Raw genomic sequence first — 17,161 nt, 5'->3', positions numbered from 1 at the left:
TAGTTACTATTACTGTAATATAAATTATTATTGATTCTTGGGGAAAGAATAAAACAAAAAATGTTATAAAGTATAACATGTTTTTCAACGTAATTTGTTACATATTTTATACAATTTATTAATATAAACATATGTATTTAACAATTCCTATATAATATTAGTTAAAAAAGATACATAGAAATGTCATTAAATTTCATATCATACATATATCATCAACATATATATAATATATATATCAATATATAAATATATATAATATATATATATTGTATCTTATAAATATCATTTCAAATTTCATAAGACACAACTAGAATCTATATATTACATATCATGTATTATCATCAAAATTTTTATTTTCTACAATTTTGCCAGAACAAGTAATTGGCTTGTAGTATCATAATTTACTGATTTTAGTCACTTTTCATGTAATACATTTTTTGCTTCTGCACGTTCCTCTTCTAATTCATTAGATGTAATATTCAACTTTGATCTAGCAAAGTCATTGATTGAAAGTCCCTAAGAAATCAATGTAAATTATTTTTTTGTTTTAAAAATATATTTAAATATAAAAATATAATATATAAAAATATATAAAAAATAATATATAAAAAAGATATTTACTTGAACAATTTTGTATTGTCCATTTTCTATAGTAACTGGGAAAGAAAACACAATATCCTTTGGAATTCCATAACTGCCATCAGATAATACACCCATGCTAACCCATTCACCTGGTTTGGTACCAACCCACCAATCTCTCATGTGATCTCCAGCTGCTTTAGCAGCTGACATTGCAGATGACATCTTTCTGGCAGCTATTACAGCTGCACCACGTTTCTGAATTGTTTCCACAAAAGTAGTATTTAACCAATTTTCATCATTTATAGCTAAAGATATTGGCTTGGTGGAACTTTGAAGAGCTACAGTAGCATGAGAAGCATCAGGATATTGAGTTGAACTGTGATTACCCCAAATAATAACATTTTTTACTTTATCAACCTATTTGCATATATTATTTTGTTAAAATTTTATAAATCTATTTTTTTTATATAATAATAAAATATTAATCACCTGAACATTCAATTTTGCTGATAATGCTGCTTGAGCGCGATTTTGATCCAATCTTGTCATAGCAGTAAAATTTTCTTTTGGAATGGATGGTGCATAATGAGAGCAAATTAAAGCATTTGTGTTAGCAGGATTACCAACAACTAAAACTTTAACATCTTTTTGAGCATATTTGTCCAAAGCTTCTCCTTGAACTTTAAAAATTTCTACATTAGCTGCTAAAAGATCTTTTCTTTCCATTCCTTCTTTTCGAGGCATTGCTCCAACCAGAAAAGCTGCAGCTACATTTTTGAAAGCTACACTTGGATCAGCTGTAGGAACAACTTCTACAAACAAAAAATTTATATAATGAAACTATTAAAATCACAAAATATATAGATATATATTTTTTATTAAAATTAAGAAATAAATAAAACAAATCATACATAATATTAGTTAAGTGCATTATATAACAGTATATAATGTTACATAATGTTTTTTGTTATATATTTATCAGAAACTATATGATTCAAATTTTTTCTAATATAGAATAATTTTGTTAAAATATCCAATCAAAGAGAATTTTATAATATATCTTTAATTATAAATTTATATTTTTACCCCTTAAAAGTGGAAGAGCTAAATCTTCCAATTCCATAACTACTCCATCTAATACTTTCATCATAACTGGAATATCTAACAAACGAAGATTAATTGGTTGATTTGGACCAAAAACTGTACCAGCAGCAAGTTGATATAATAAAGAATAAGCAATTTGTCCTGCAGCTCCAGTAACTACCACATTTATTGGTTCACTCTAGAATATTAAAAAAAAACATAAATCACATAAATGCAAATTTAAAATTTAATTTATAATATTCATAATTCAATTATAATATAAAAATATAATAATAATAATTTAATAATAAATTTCTAAAAATTATTTTATTTTAAATTTTATTAAATCGATTCTGTTAATACAGGTGGTTAAATCAAGTATATTATATTAAAAAAATTAATATATGATAAATAAAAAGCAATCGATATATAATAAATATTGAAGGTCAAATATAGGTTAAATAATTCTTAAATATAAAAAATAAAATTTTAAACTATTTTACATTAATTTTATAATGTAAAATTAATATGTTTCTTAGAACTTACCATTTTTTAGCTTTTTTTTTTATAATGATATTTTTAAATGACAATATTAAAATCAGTTTATCGAACTCTCCAGAGACTAAGGTCAGTTAGGATGATTGCTGTAATAGCGACTTATCTGGAAGATAGATTTGAATTCGATTGATAATACTGGAGGCCAAATATTGTTATTATTAATTTAGTATATATTTTAATTTATAATATTTTATTTATAAATTAAAGAATGTATATATAAAAGACAAATTTTTTTATTTAACTTAATTTAAAATTAATAAACAAAAATATTAATATTAATAAAATTTATAAAAAAAAATTTGCAAATTATATTACTGCTGTTTCTTATATGCGTACAACTTTTTTTTTTATTAAATACAATTTAATGAATAACGTAGAATAATCTAAATATTTATTTTTATCTTCTTTCAATGTCAAATACTTCATACTAGATAAAATTTTTGTTGCATAATATTTACGAATATCATGTAGTAGTTCAAAAATTTGTTTAAATAAAGTATCCAATCAAAATATATATCTTTTTACTGCCATCTATTCAATTGATATTATAGATATTATAGACTTTAATAAATTCTGGATAGATAAATGGAATAATAATAATAATAATAATAAATGGAATAATTCTACGTAAAAACTAATGATATTATGATATAGTAGTTATTTTATAAATATTAAAATTTTGTATAAATTTTTATATTTTTTTATTTAAAAATCTCATTCTGATTAATTAGAAAATTAATTTCAAGAATTATTATTATAAATATAATAATCATTAATTGAATTCTTTAAACAAATCTCTAAGCAAAAAATAATTGAATTTAATGCACATTAATAATTTTATTATTTAATTCAATTGGATAAAAATCTAAAATGGCATCATGTAATTCACAAAAATCCCTAAAATTTTCAATTTGCATATAAATGATTTTTGAATCACTAAATTCTAGCAATTAAAAATAATCATTTTTGGATTTTCTATATTAATATTTATAAAAATATATAGGAAAAAATCTTAAAAATTTTAATATCTTTTTAAAATTAATCAGAATTTATTATAATAAAGCATAATAAATAAAAATATTATTTTATTAATATGATTTATCATTGATATGAATAGAAAATATTAGTTACTATGACGTTCTAAAATTTCATCTGCTATGGTTATGCAGTATTAGCGCTATATAGGTAACTAATCGTGCCGCGAAGAATAGAAGAAGAGAATTAGATAAGTGCGGAGGTTACTCCGATTTTGACAGATTTTGAACATGCTAATTCAAGTATTAAGTTGACAACAATTTGACAATTAATTTGTTAACTTCTAAATTCATATTCTAATGTACTTTGAATATATTTACAGATTATAATTTTTATTGTCATTGTATACATTATATTTTTTCTTATATTATATTTCATTTCTTATCAATTTATATTCTTATAATACGCAACGTAGAAATTATTCTATAGCAATATGAAGTTACACCCAGATGTATATGATAAATTATATTTGTGAGTATATTTAATGCATGTTTTTTTAAAATTAAATATTAATACAACATATTAAATTTTAATTATATTTCAAATAAATTGCTTTTTCAGATATATTACACCTGAAAAATTTTATGTAGAACCTATTGGAACTAAAGTGCTACTTGTAGTTGATAGAGTGAGTCAGCAAATTTATACACAAGGTAATTAACAACATAATTTCTATTTGATATTTTTGATATGGCATAAATTTTTTAAATATTTTATTCGTATTTTAGCTGGTACAGCTAGTCAAATTCCCTCAACTGCAAGCCGTAGAAAAATATGGGGTATTGTAGGAACTATAAGGCTGTTAGCATGCAGATATCTTATAGTGATAACAGATGCTATAGATGTTGGAACTATAGCGGGTCATCAAATTTTTAAATTAGTTTCAACAGAAATTATACCATATACCAAATCTTCATTACATCTTAGTGAAAAACAAGTGCAAAATAATTCAATATATGTAGAAATGATCAAATCTATATTAAATACACCTTATTTTTATTTTAGTTACACATATGATCTTAGCCATACAATGCAAAAACTTCATAATACCAATCCTGAATTTTTACAGGTCATTATTTGCTAGATATCTATTCATATTTGATAATTATATTATATTTATTTATACTTGGAGTTTATTTTTTTCATTTTTTTTATCAAATAGATGCCACTTCATGACAGGGCAGATTCTAGATTTGTTTGGAATGCTTATCTTCTACAAGATTTAACATCAAGACCTGAACAGTATAAATTTTGTCTACCTATCATTCATGGATGTATCCTTGTAAACAAAAAGAAAAAAAATATATTTTTATATCTTCAATTTATATCTTTATAAAATTTATATTTTCCTTAATATTTATTTAGTTGTTTCATTAAATATTATTACTGTAACTGGTAGCACATCATTCAATTTGGGTATAGTATCTAGACGTAGTGTGCATCGTGCAGGAACAAGATTGTTTTCACGTGGTATAGATTCTACTGGTAATGTTTCTAATTATGTAGAAACAGAACAATTAGTTGAATTCAATGGACATCGTATGTCTTTTGTACAAACAAGGGGTTCTATTCCTTTATTCTGGTATCAGGCACCAAATCTAAAATATAAACCTAAACCTCAATTGGGTACTCATGAAGATCATCAAACTGCCTGTGCACGACATTTTGAAACCCAAATATTTCATTATGGAAAGCAAATTTTAATCAATTTAGTAAGTTTATAAAAGGATTTTTTTTTTAATTTTTTATAAATATTAGTTTATTTTTAATATTATAATTTTAATACAGATTGATCATATGGGTTCAGAAGGTATGCTTGAAAAAGCATATCATAATGTAGTACAACGAATTAATAATGAGAATGTTCGATATGAAAGTTTTGATTTTCATGCTGAATGTAGAAGATTAAGATGGGATCGATTGAACATGCTACTTGATCGATTAACTCATGAATTAGAACAAATGGGTTATTTCTTATTATTAGAAGATGGAACACTATTATCGGCACAAGATGGTGTTTTTCGTACCAACTGTATCGATTGTTTAGATAGAACTAATGTTGTTCAAAGTATGATTGCAAAGAGAGTTCTAAATGATGTGTTATCAAGGTTACAAATTCTTAGAAAGATCGAAGATCATCCTAGTGTTGAGGAACTTTTTAAACGGGTAGGAATACAATTTTATTTATATTCCTTTTTTATATTTTAAATTTTTATTAAATTTTAATATATTAATTCTAGATTTGGGCTGACAATGCAGATATAATAAGTATTCAGTATTCTGGTACTGGTGCATTAAAAACAGATTTTACTCGAACTGGAAAGCGTACTAAATTGGGTGCAATGAAAGATGGTTTGAATTCTTTAACAAGATATTATAAAAATAATTTCACCGATGGTTATAGACAAGTATATTTTTTTTTTTTATAAGAGATTTTTTTATTCTTATATTTGTATATGTAATAAGATCATACTATATTTATTCAATAGGATTCATTGGACTTGTTTTTGGGTCGCTATATTGTACAAGATGGCGAATGCACGCTAATTCAATGTCCTTTGGAATCGGAAAGAAATTGGCGTTACGCTACATTCCCTTTAGTACTTCTTGTTGCATCATCCATGCTAGTTGCTCATATAATCTTACCTTCAAGATATACTACTGAAATTTTATTGTATATACTATTTTGGGGTGCTATGGTAGCTGGTACATTTGCAACTATAATTCATCATGGCAAGCAATATGTAGATAAACCTAAATTGCTTTAAAAAATTTTCAAATTCAGAATATAGAATATATTGTATAACATTTCTAAATTGTGAAATGTTAAAGATTATTTATTATTTTTCACCATCTAATAATAATTTTCAAATATATTTTTCTGTTAAGATTTATTTGAAAGAACCATTAGATACTCTAATATTTAAATTTATAAAATCTACATTTTTTTTTTTCTTTACATTTATATTATTGTATATGTATGTTATAAAAATTTTATATCTAATATGTATCATTGATGAATTAGATACAGTAAAAATGAACAAATGTGTTCTTGTCGATGAATGTATATAGATTGACAATGTAATTAATATTTTTAATCGAGATATTATTAATATCAATGCATTTTTAAATAGAATAAGATATAGCTTTTAAAGAAACATACTTGTTCCTTTTTCAGTTAATTTGACACATTTTAAAAAAATATTGTAAAATATTGTAAAAAATTTTCAATTTTGAGCAACATTTGCTCGTATATAAAATCAATTTATATTCTATAGCGTTTGATATTTACCGTCCATATATGTATAAATTATTTGCAATTATATTTAATTATATATTTGCAATTTGATCATTGCATAACTATTTAGTTATTTCTTTTAAATTTTAACATTACAGATATTTTCAATCTATAACATATATTTACAACTTTTTTAATTGAATCAAATTTAAACAAAATTGGAAAAATTAATAATATATTAATACTGATTTTTTTTAATGAAAAAAACAAGTTTTAAAAAATAATATTAATAATTGTTTTGTAATTTATAAGCGTTCGAAGATCTAGTAAAAAATTGAATTGCATTTTAAAATGTACAAAATATATAAATTTCAAATATTATTTATATTTATATATAAATGTATATAAATTATATAATTTAACACAAAAATAGAAAAAATATTTTATTTAATTTTATTAAAATTTTTTATTAAAAAATGATATATAATGAAATATATTGTAAAGATTATAGATACAAAAATTTGATAAAATTTATAATAAATCATACAAATTATTAAAACAAAAATATTATTTGCAAAAATTTAAATATTAAATCTAAATATATTTTATACATTATATTATATATATTATAAATTATAATATGTATATATATATATATATATATATATATATATATATATATATATTATGATCTATTTTTAATGTATAAAAGATTTTTTGGTTTTTTTTTATTTTAAACAAAATGATGTCACTATTTCTTTTTAATTCTAATGATCTTTTTATTGATATCAATATTTCTTTTTCTTGATTTGCATCATTTTTTCTTTTTTTAAAAAAAAAGATTTGAATAAAACATTACAATATTTTGTATATGGACAATTATTTTATTATTTGTTTATAATAAAATATAGAATGTTAATAGAATATTAATAGAATGTTCGTGAAATATCTTTAAAAAATCGATTTTAGAGAAATAAATACAAGAATTGATATACAAAAATATTAATTGAAATTTATTTATTAAATTAATTGAAATTTGTGTTAGATGAAACAAAGTAATAGAATGATAATGAAAACATTTTTCCGTTTCAATTCGTTTAACACATTTCAATTACTTAATTAATTTAATAAGTTCAGTTGATATTTTTACATATATCAATTTTTATTTCGTTTAATCGTGATACCAAAAGGGTATCAAAAGTATCTTATAGATCATAATATCATATATATCAAATACATTATATATTAACATTCTATATAAGTAAATAAAAATTTTAAATAAAACTATATTATATATATTAATATTAAATGTACAATTTATAAATATATATAAAATCTATCTATATTACAATTAGAATAATTTTATATGAATTAATCGAATATTTTCATTATATTAAAATTAGAAAATAATATGAATTAAATAAATATAAAAAATATTTGTAATATGTTTGATTGAATTTTTTTCTGAACTTGTTATCTAAATGCCAAGTTAAATTGAGTATAAAATGTATAAATAAGTACATATATGTATACCATACTACTGACTTTGCCATGATGGGTTTTCCCACCCCTACCTTTCTCCTTTGAGAGCACACGAACTCACATGCACAAGCTCATCAGAGGTTCTACTGTGCCTCGCAGACTCGCGGTCATATAACGTTATACGGTTAGTTCGTTTTCAGACAGCGCGTTGAGTGGAGTTTCGTTTAATTATTAAGTATATATATATACATATATATATACATATATATTTATATTTTTTTTCTTTGTTTTTTTTCATCAAAAATACAAATTTTTATGTATATAATCTTTCCTATCAAATAAGTTTCCACATTTAAAGTGAAATATTTTCTTATAAATGAAGTTATAGAATGACGTAATTAGCCATCGATATTTACAAACACTGTCGAAACGAGAATCCAACGACAACGAAAAATCGAACACATGTAAAGAAGCCAGCTGTTCGAGGCGAACGACAATCGAATGATTGCTCGAATAAACGGAGCAGTGGCGTCGCTTGCGAACGAACGAAACAAGAACGAATGAGTTCTGTTATTTTGAGAAAGGAAAATCGAACGAAATCGTAAAAATCGATTAATTATTCATTCAGAAAACTACGTAAAAGCATCGCATCAAGATTTTAGAAAAACTTAATATACATATACTCAATACATTGTGTATATATCAAATCAAAACCATATTTCTTTTTTTGACGAGCGGGAAAAAATTGAATTTTGTATACTGATCAAAAATCGACATCGAAAATGTTGAATTCGTCAAGGACAACATCAATGGAAAATAATGTTCCAGTGAAAACGCAATTAAAGTGCGAAGAACAATGTCATACCGATTCCGGATTTTTATCTAGTGGAAATCTCCAAATTAGTTCTGATCTATATGATTATGAATTAAATGTTGTAAACACACCCGTTACCCCTATAAAATCAGATAGTGGCGTGGATCTTGGCTTAAGCGAAAAATTGAGTCAACTCATGAGTTGCAAGGTTCAAGTTGAACCTACTGTTGAATTAACTCCAGTAAATATTAATAAATTTGAACAACATGATGCTCCAACATTATCACGTGAATGGCACCAATCCACTAAAAAACAAATCAATAATGAATTTCAACAACTCTACTATGATGAAAATGATAATGGTGATATGTAAGTAATTTTCATAGAATATTCTTCTTCCTTCAAAATCATTATTTCTTAATCTTAATTATATAATTTTCAATTAATTTTCTTAATTTTCTTAAATTATGTCATCATAAGATAGTAATTATATTATTTTCTATATAAAATAAAATTTTCTATATAATTAATATAATAAAATAAAGCAAACATTTTGTATAAATTTTTTTTTTAAAACATCAAAAATATCGATTAATACGTTTATACAATTATTAATACATTAAAACAATATGTTAAACATAATTATCAATATATCGATATAATAATTAACCAATAATTATTATTAACAAATAAAATTTTATGATTTGACTTTTCAAAAAAAAATTTTTAAGTAATTATTTTTTATCTTTGCTGTAAACAAATGCACGTGGATGACGATCATTTAAGTGGGTTAGATCAAATTCTGCTATATCGATTAATGGTATATGTTTTGTTTATTGCTTGATCATCATCAAATGATTTTAATTCAGATTATGATTAAAATATTTTCAAATATATTGATCGATCTAATGGATGTTAACATATAAAGAACACAATTTTTTTTTCTTATATTAGTTAAAACATTAATATAAAAAAGCAATATTATTTCATATATATATATATATTTCTTTACAACGAAAATATTACATGTATACATAATAAATTAATAAAAATCAAAGAAAACAAATTAAAAGAAATTACGATTTGATTTCAAATAAGTAATTGTCATTGAAATAAATATTATCAAATTTTAAACTGTTTTTTATAATAATATGATAAGTGAAATTAGAAAATGGATAATAAGAAAAATATGTGAATCTATCCTTTCATGTATATTTTATTGTATTGCATATATAATTGTGAAGAATTTTGATTAATTGAATCATTGTAATCATTATAACTGGAAAATTTTTTTAAAAATCCTTTTGTTTTAAATCTTTTATTAAATTTATAATGTTATTTATACATTTGTTTCTCTATTTTTCTGTTAGACAACTTCATATGGCCATAGTACAAGATTTTGTAGAGGATACGTTCAGCTTAATAAGAAATTCTACAAGACCACATTCGTATCTTTTAAATATCTTAAATCATAATGGTCAATCACCTCTGCATTTAGCTGTATTGGCACGACAACCAAGGATTATTAGGGGATTAATTCTGGCAGGTGCAAATCCAGCATTGAGAAATTTTCGTGGAAACACGGCTCTTCATCTAGCTTGCGCGACTGGCGATCTTGCCTCCGCAAAAGCACTTACCGATCCTTTAACCTCTATAGAAAGAAATTATCTTCTCCCTGGAAAAAAAATACCTGCTTTACCACAAGATCTTGAACAACCAAATTATGAAGGTAGGTGATTAATTCATAATTTCATGATTCTTTGTTTATGTTTTCTTTATTTCTTCTCTCATTTCCAAATGAGATTTTGTTAATTTTGTTTTAATTATAATGATAGTTAATCTAATTGATAAAAATTTGAATAAATAATAACGCGAAATATTCTTATCTTTTTTAAATGTTCAATTGAAATATAATACAAATATGATACAAAAAATATTCAAAAGAGAGAGTATTCTCATTAGTAGACAATAAGAAGTGTATATAATAAAATGCTTTGCAAAGAAGGAAGAAAATGCGCATGACGCATGGCTGGTATTGCTTGTGGAGAGGATAAACGAAGCAACTCGGAAAATCCTAACAACATTTATCGCATGAAACAACAGTCATTGGCATTGCATGCGCGCGCGAACAGAAAACAATCCTGTAATCCGCGATTATTCGCGGATTTCCCATGATTTCATCAAGGATCGAGAATAATATTCCCTTATTCTGTTTCTTTTGTTCGAAAATTATATAATATTAAAATACAATAGAATTATTGATATTTTCGAGAATATTGTTCGTTACTTTCTAGTAGAAAATATTGAGGAGAATATATACATTTCCATATAACGATATCTACATTCATATAATTCGATAATAATTCATCTTCGATTTTTTGGAAAATTATTTCAACGAAAAACATTTCAAAATTTTTTGAAGAAATTTAATCAGAAATTTTTTCTATATTTTTTTATCTATTTCCCGTATATTTTTCTTAGTTTTAAACATAATTGATAGGTAATAAATTTTATCATATTGTTTCTTTTTTTTTTATATATATTGGACCTTGTACATATGACAAAAATAATTGAACGTTCTTTTACATAGTTCTGGAATTTCCACATAACGTCATACTTATATACCATTCTGTACTTATATCATATATAGATATATAAAGAACGTCGGACTGCTGGCGTAACGGCTGATTTTGGACCATGACGAAAATAATTTAAGTTATACTATGGAACAATTTTCAATTTAATTGCAGATTCACTCTCTGTTATTATACCTAATCGTATTTTGTTGTCTGATGAACATTTATATTTTTATTGATTGATAAAATAAAATGCGTGTAAACATTTGCATGTATTATTTTATCAAGTCGAATGAAAAAATATATATATATATATGTATATGTATATTCAAATTAGGCTTATATTAAAAAGATATGAGATACATAATTTTTTGCATATGCAAAATATTGAATATATGCATTCAATATTGAATATCAATATCATTTGAATGCATTTGGGATGATTCGATGATGAACTGATATTTAGAAAATTTTACGGATAAAAGAAATTAGGTAGAAAGAAGAAAGTAAGAAGAAAAGAGTGTTGCGATTTTAAGCTCGGAATACACACGAAGGAATTTTGGCGCGTCGTCTGCACGAGCGGGTACGCGCGTTACATCACGCAAGGCGTGCGATGAGACAGAAAGCCTGTAGCAGATGTTTTTAATATTTAAAAATACCTACACGACTATTTGTGTGTCGTGATATTCATGCTCCACAACTCGGTTCAACTCAATTCGAATGGGAAACTCCACAATGGCGCGGAAATCAGTGGACTTTCGTTGTTAAATATTTTTCTTCGAAAAATAAAATAGAGGATACAGAGAAGATTTAGTTATTCATTTCATATTTTCGATCCTGTTAGTTTATCAGGAATATTGGAACAAAATTTATTTAATTTTTAGACGGATTTTAAGATAGTTTATCATATTTACGAATTATCGATATGATGTCGTTCATGTATGGAGAATTTCAAGATATGTAAATTACATTTCTTCTATCTCTGATTATATTTCATATATCATATAAACGTTTCGATAAGAATAGAAACATCAATATTTATGCGGTAGAGTTCTGTAAATCTTTCTGTTGTTGAGGCTCAACTGCAATGAAATTACATTCCGCCAATGTACATAGTGCTAGTGGTAACAACGGAGGGTTAATTTTAGCAGTTACTTTGATCGGTACGAACCTAGTTTGGACCACGGGACGCCAGCCAAAAGAAGACGACAATGATTCACCGCATCTTCCTAGTTCTATCTATATCTTTCAAAAGCATGTGACTCCATCGCATCATTATGAAGCAGGCATTTCTATCCCCGATGAATTAAAATTGTCTGATTAAGCAATATGATGACATTTTCAAAATTCGAAAATATTTCATCCGGCATGAATTTATGTTTCAGGACAAATGTGTTTACATATAGCCGCTTCATCGGATCATGTGGAGCTCGTACGACTTTTGGTGCGTCGTGGAGCTGATCTGGACGCCAGAGAAGGATTAGCAGGACAAACGGCTCTTCATCTCGCTATAGAACGTAATTGTCGGTCAGTGATCGCGTTCCTCCTTCAAGAATGTAGGCCTTGTCTAGATACACCAAATTATGCCGGGAAAACCGCATATCAGACGGCTCTGCTCTATGATAATAAACTTGCAAGGGAATTAGTGAGATTGGGTGCAACACCGGAACCACTTTCTGAATCAGATTCAGATACCACTGACGAAGACGAAAGTTCTGCTAACAATTTATCTTAAAAAAAAAAAAAAAAATGTAAGCGATATATAACGTAAATGCATCTATTAATCCTTTGACTAGCGTTTTAGCTTTGTCCGTTGTACGAGTATTTATATCTTTCGATTATTATGGATATATTGAATAGCCTCATCTCTGGCTACGCATTACGATACCATATGTAGCATACTAGAGGAAAATAATTCGCACTTCGAATTCAAATATTAATCATAATAAATCGAATAAGTTTTATTTAGTTAAAATTAATTAGTAACATGAATGTAAAATGTACCATAAAAACGAAAAAGAAAAAAAAACGAAAAATTATACGATAAAACGAGAGACGAACGAAGAGATCTTTTTCTATAAGAAGCAACGTTAATGCTTCGTTAATACGAAAAAAAAAAAATAATAAATACGATTATTGTTAAACAAATTAAATATAAAGAATTCACATTTACGCTTAGGAGACTGTAAGATCTCGTTTTGTAAATATAGAGAAAAATATAAAATATTTTTGTTGAGTGATATGAGAATGTATCAATAATATTAATATGTTTGAAAGTGTATTATGATAAGAGAAATCTGATAAAAAGAAGTAGAAAAAATAGTACATAACAAAACATTTATAATTTTATTATTTGTTTTACAGTGTACATATATATATTTATATTAAGTAAATTAAGAAAACAGAAATAATACTTACGAATAGGAATATTTATCAAAGATTGTATAAATAATTTACTCGCGTATTATTATTATATCAGAATTACGATATTTTATTGTAAACTTATTAATTTCATTCGTTTTTCTCTCCTGATTGTACATAGTCAAGTTTTATTAATATTGTAGACATATCGTTTTATAGTATCAGCAATAATAATACGGCAACATTTAATGTTGTCATAAGACGTCCATAATTATTCTTTTAATAATAAAAGACTTTGAAAAATTCACCATAAATTTTAAAATTTCTTTTATATTGACGTATATACGAATAGTGAAATTTTATTGGAAACATTAATATTTATTAATTCGATTTATAATTTATTTAATTTATCGAGAAGTAAGTGCAAATTTACGAAGGAGTAAAGAAAGACAAAGCATTCGTAAAAATATAGAGCAAGAACCGGCTGTTGGTTATTTCGAGTTTATAACGTGTAATGGTCTAGGCATTCTCAGAAGCCTATATACTTATTCCTTTTTGGGGGAGTTTGGTCTGTGAAGTGCACAGGTTCTAAGATATATTTGGATCTTGGAAGAGAGGGGATTCTATTAATCATCTTAATAGTCTTTCGACTGTAAGTAAGTAAAATAAAATTAAAAATTTAATAATCGAAATTACTGTAATAATTATAATAATTAATTATTAAATTATTTATTATTATAAAATATGATACATTCTGTAGTAATGTAATATAAAAATATTCTTGGGTTATACGATCCAATATTAGTGAACAAAAAATAATTGTGAATATAATATTGCGGTTACCGAACTGGTTACGGGAAAAAAATACAACACGACAAATAGCTGGGATTCCCCAATTACTTCAGTTTGGTGATGGAAATACCAGATTCTGTGGTATGCCAAATCAAATAACCTTGAACATCAAAACATTTCAGCATTAAAGTTCATAATGTATCTATATTTACGAATTATTATTTATATACAGATAAATTCACTTTTTACTCTTTCATATTTGAATTTTATTATATTTGAATTTTATTCTTAATATATCTTTAATCTATTGTAAAATTATACATTTTTGTATAGTATTTATATAACATTTATATAAATCAGAATATAATAGAGAAACTTTTTGTTTGAGAAATTTTTATCCATTGATTCTTTTTTATACTTTTCTTACTTAAAGATTTCGAATATATGATGCCATAATTGCTTAAAAAAAGGATGAGTTAAAAAAAAGTTAAAATGAGAAAAATCGAAAGAATCTTGGATAAATAAATAAAAACTGAATATAAGCAATCAGTAAATGAAAAAATGTTTTTATAAAGATAAAGTCCTTTTTTTTTTGAGTTTTCCAGCATTTTTTTTAAAAGAAGATTTAAATTAATCCTTACAAAGTGAACTTGTCGAAAAGATATGTCCTTCGAATCGCGGAATGCCTGAACTCACTATGTATAAATACTAAAAATATATCCCGCCAAAATATCATCTTAAGTCGGTTTACAGATACCAATGTTACCAGTTATCGATAATATGTATGTGGCGCTATTATTATAGGAAATGAAAATGGAAAATTTTTCATTAATTAGACAATATGGCGACTAATATAATTCTTGAAATAAAATATATGTTTTTAAACACATATAATTTTTGCATTTTTAATATTAAAATTCTGTTTTTCGTAAATTCTGGTTTAATTTATAAATTTTTACAATATGTAAAAAAAATTTTTATATTTTCAAAACCAAAGTTTTAATTTTTAACAGCTGCGTGGTGTGATAGAACTCGTTTAATTAATTATCTCTGTACAATTTAAATATTTATCTATATAAATTCTATAATTCTAATTTTTGTAAATACATATGTATATGTATTAAAATATAATTGGCATGTTCAAAAATTAATATAATTGTGAATAAAAATTTCTATGAAACTGATTCAATTCGTCTCTTTTGAGTCGATAAAATAGTGAAATAATTCATGTTGAAATATTTTATATTTTTATTATATCTTTATTTTTCTATTATTTGTTTTTCTTGTCTCTATATAATTATCAAATAAACATATTTTCATTATTTCTCTTTTAAGATAATGTGTCGCAATATAATTTAATATAAAAAATATAGATATTACATTTTTAGCTTTACAATGTAAAATGATGATATATATAAATGCATTCTAATGATAAAGATATATGACGTAAATATTTTAACGAAATGTCAAAATACCATCATAATATAAAAACTATTCAACCTATAAAAATTAAAAAACTAAAAAACTTAAAAATTTAGATTCTTTTCGATTTCATTATCTGATTAATAGTTAGTTTGTTCATCACTAGATGGTGCATCAATAACCATAAATTCTATAATTTTTAAAAGTTACTTTTTTAATTCCATGAAAATTAACTTATTATATAATTGCAAATTTTTATATAATTTTTATATAAAATAGTACTTGTAATTGTAAATTATTAATATAATCAATATCAAATTATATATTATTATATTAAATTTATTGTAATAGATCAAATAAAATTATTATATTTAATCCAATTAGTTTCAATTTCTATTAGAAAATTTTTAAAATTTCCATACGAATATTTAAATTTTAATATATAGAGGCAATACTAATCGCAATGTTACGATACGGTACTGCTGATCAGCTGAGTCGTTTTATTCTCTCTCTATCTCGTTTTATTTAGTATAAAATAAAATTGCCTATGATTTAAAAAATAAGTTTGAATTAAAATTTTTGCACGTCAATTTTTGTATTTATTTCAATATCTAGAATTAATTCTTTAAAGAGATTCTTTAAAATCCTTTATTTTTAAATAAAAACAACGATAATTGTAATATAATTGTAATGTAATTGTAATATAATATTTGTATAATTTATTTTTTTAAATCGAATTCTGTTCATTATTTTAAATTTTTTATATTTCACGTTAATATTTAAAAATTATATAAATGTAACAAATTTTTTTTTTATTCTAGTTTTTAAATGTTATAAGATCAATTTGTTGGTACCTATTGTTAACTATATGTTGGTAGCCATGTTGATAACGTTGGCAATAACTTTAATACCGGTATAGAAGTAAAATTAATTGTAGAAACAAATATCGTTAAAATAAAAAACTTTTTTATATTCATTTTATATTCATTTTTATTTTTATCTTAATATTAATTTTATAAAAAAAAATCATAAAATTTGAATAATTATAGTTTAATCGGTAATTATATCCATTTAATACATATGAATATTTATATATAATATATATACACACATATAAATGGATTGATCACAGCGCACTTGTCATATTATAAAACTAAACGTACATGAAAACATCGAAATGTACATGTGTGTTACATATGAATATATCGCAGTATAACG

The 17,161-nt window shown here is 24.0% G+C and overlaps 3 protein-coding genes across 3 annotated transcripts; 2 read left to right on the top strand and 1 right to left on the bottom strand.

Moving 5' to 3' along the window:
* Window positions 1–61: 61 nt before the first annotated feature.
* Window positions 62–2,343, bottom strand: LOC411014 (malate dehydrogenase, cytoplasmic). The gene is made up of 5 exons (XM_394487.7): window positions 2,212–2,343; window positions 1,669–1,864; window positions 1,072–1,394; window positions 622–999; window positions 62–516 (listed from the first exon to the last, which is right to left on the bottom strand). Exons 1-5 carry the CDS (start codon window positions 2,212–2,214, stop codon window positions 415–417), a joined length of 1,002 nt encoding a protein of 333 aa, XP_394487.2. The 5' UTR covers window positions 2,215–2,343; the 3' UTR covers window positions 62–414.
* A 994-nt stretch (window positions 2,344–3,337) lies between these two features.
* LOC411013 (phosphatidylinositide phosphatase SAC1) lies at window positions 3,338–6,533 on the top strand. The gene is made up of 9 exons (XM_016911788.1): window positions 3,338–3,500; window positions 3,581–3,729; window positions 3,820–3,911; window positions 3,987–4,327; window positions 4,421–4,532; window positions 4,624–4,970; window positions 5,047–5,424; window positions 5,499–5,666; window positions 5,748–6,533. The coding sequence occupies exons 2-9, from the start codon at window positions 3,692–3,694 to the stop codon at window positions 6,024–6,026; spliced, it is 1,755 nt and encodes a 584-aa protein (XP_016767277.1). The 5' UTR covers window positions 3,338–3,500; window positions 3,581–3,691; the 3' UTR covers window positions 6,027–6,533.
* A 1,586-nt stretch (window positions 6,534–8,119) lies between these two features.
* On the top strand, window positions 8,120–13,118 carry LOC411012 (NF-kappa-B inhibitor cactus). The gene is made up of 3 exons (XM_394485.7): window positions 8,120–9,161; window positions 10,163–10,521; window positions 12,754–13,118. The coding sequence occupies exons 1-3, from the start codon at window positions 8,761–8,763 to the stop codon at window positions 13,101–13,103; spliced, it is 1,110 nt and encodes a 369-aa protein (XP_394485.2). The 5' UTR covers window positions 8,120–8,760; the 3' UTR covers window positions 13,104–13,118.
* Window positions 13,119–17,161: the final 4,043 nt, after the last annotated feature.

Source organism: Apis mellifera, linkage group LG4 (genome assembly GCF_003254395.2).
Source record: "Apis mellifera strain DH4 linkage group LG4, Amel_HAv3.1, whole genome shotgun sequence".
NCBI lineage: Eukaryota > Metazoa > Arthropoda > Insecta > Hymenoptera > Apidae > Apis > Apis mellifera.
This window is presented reverse-complemented; position numbering and strand designations above follow the sequence as displayed.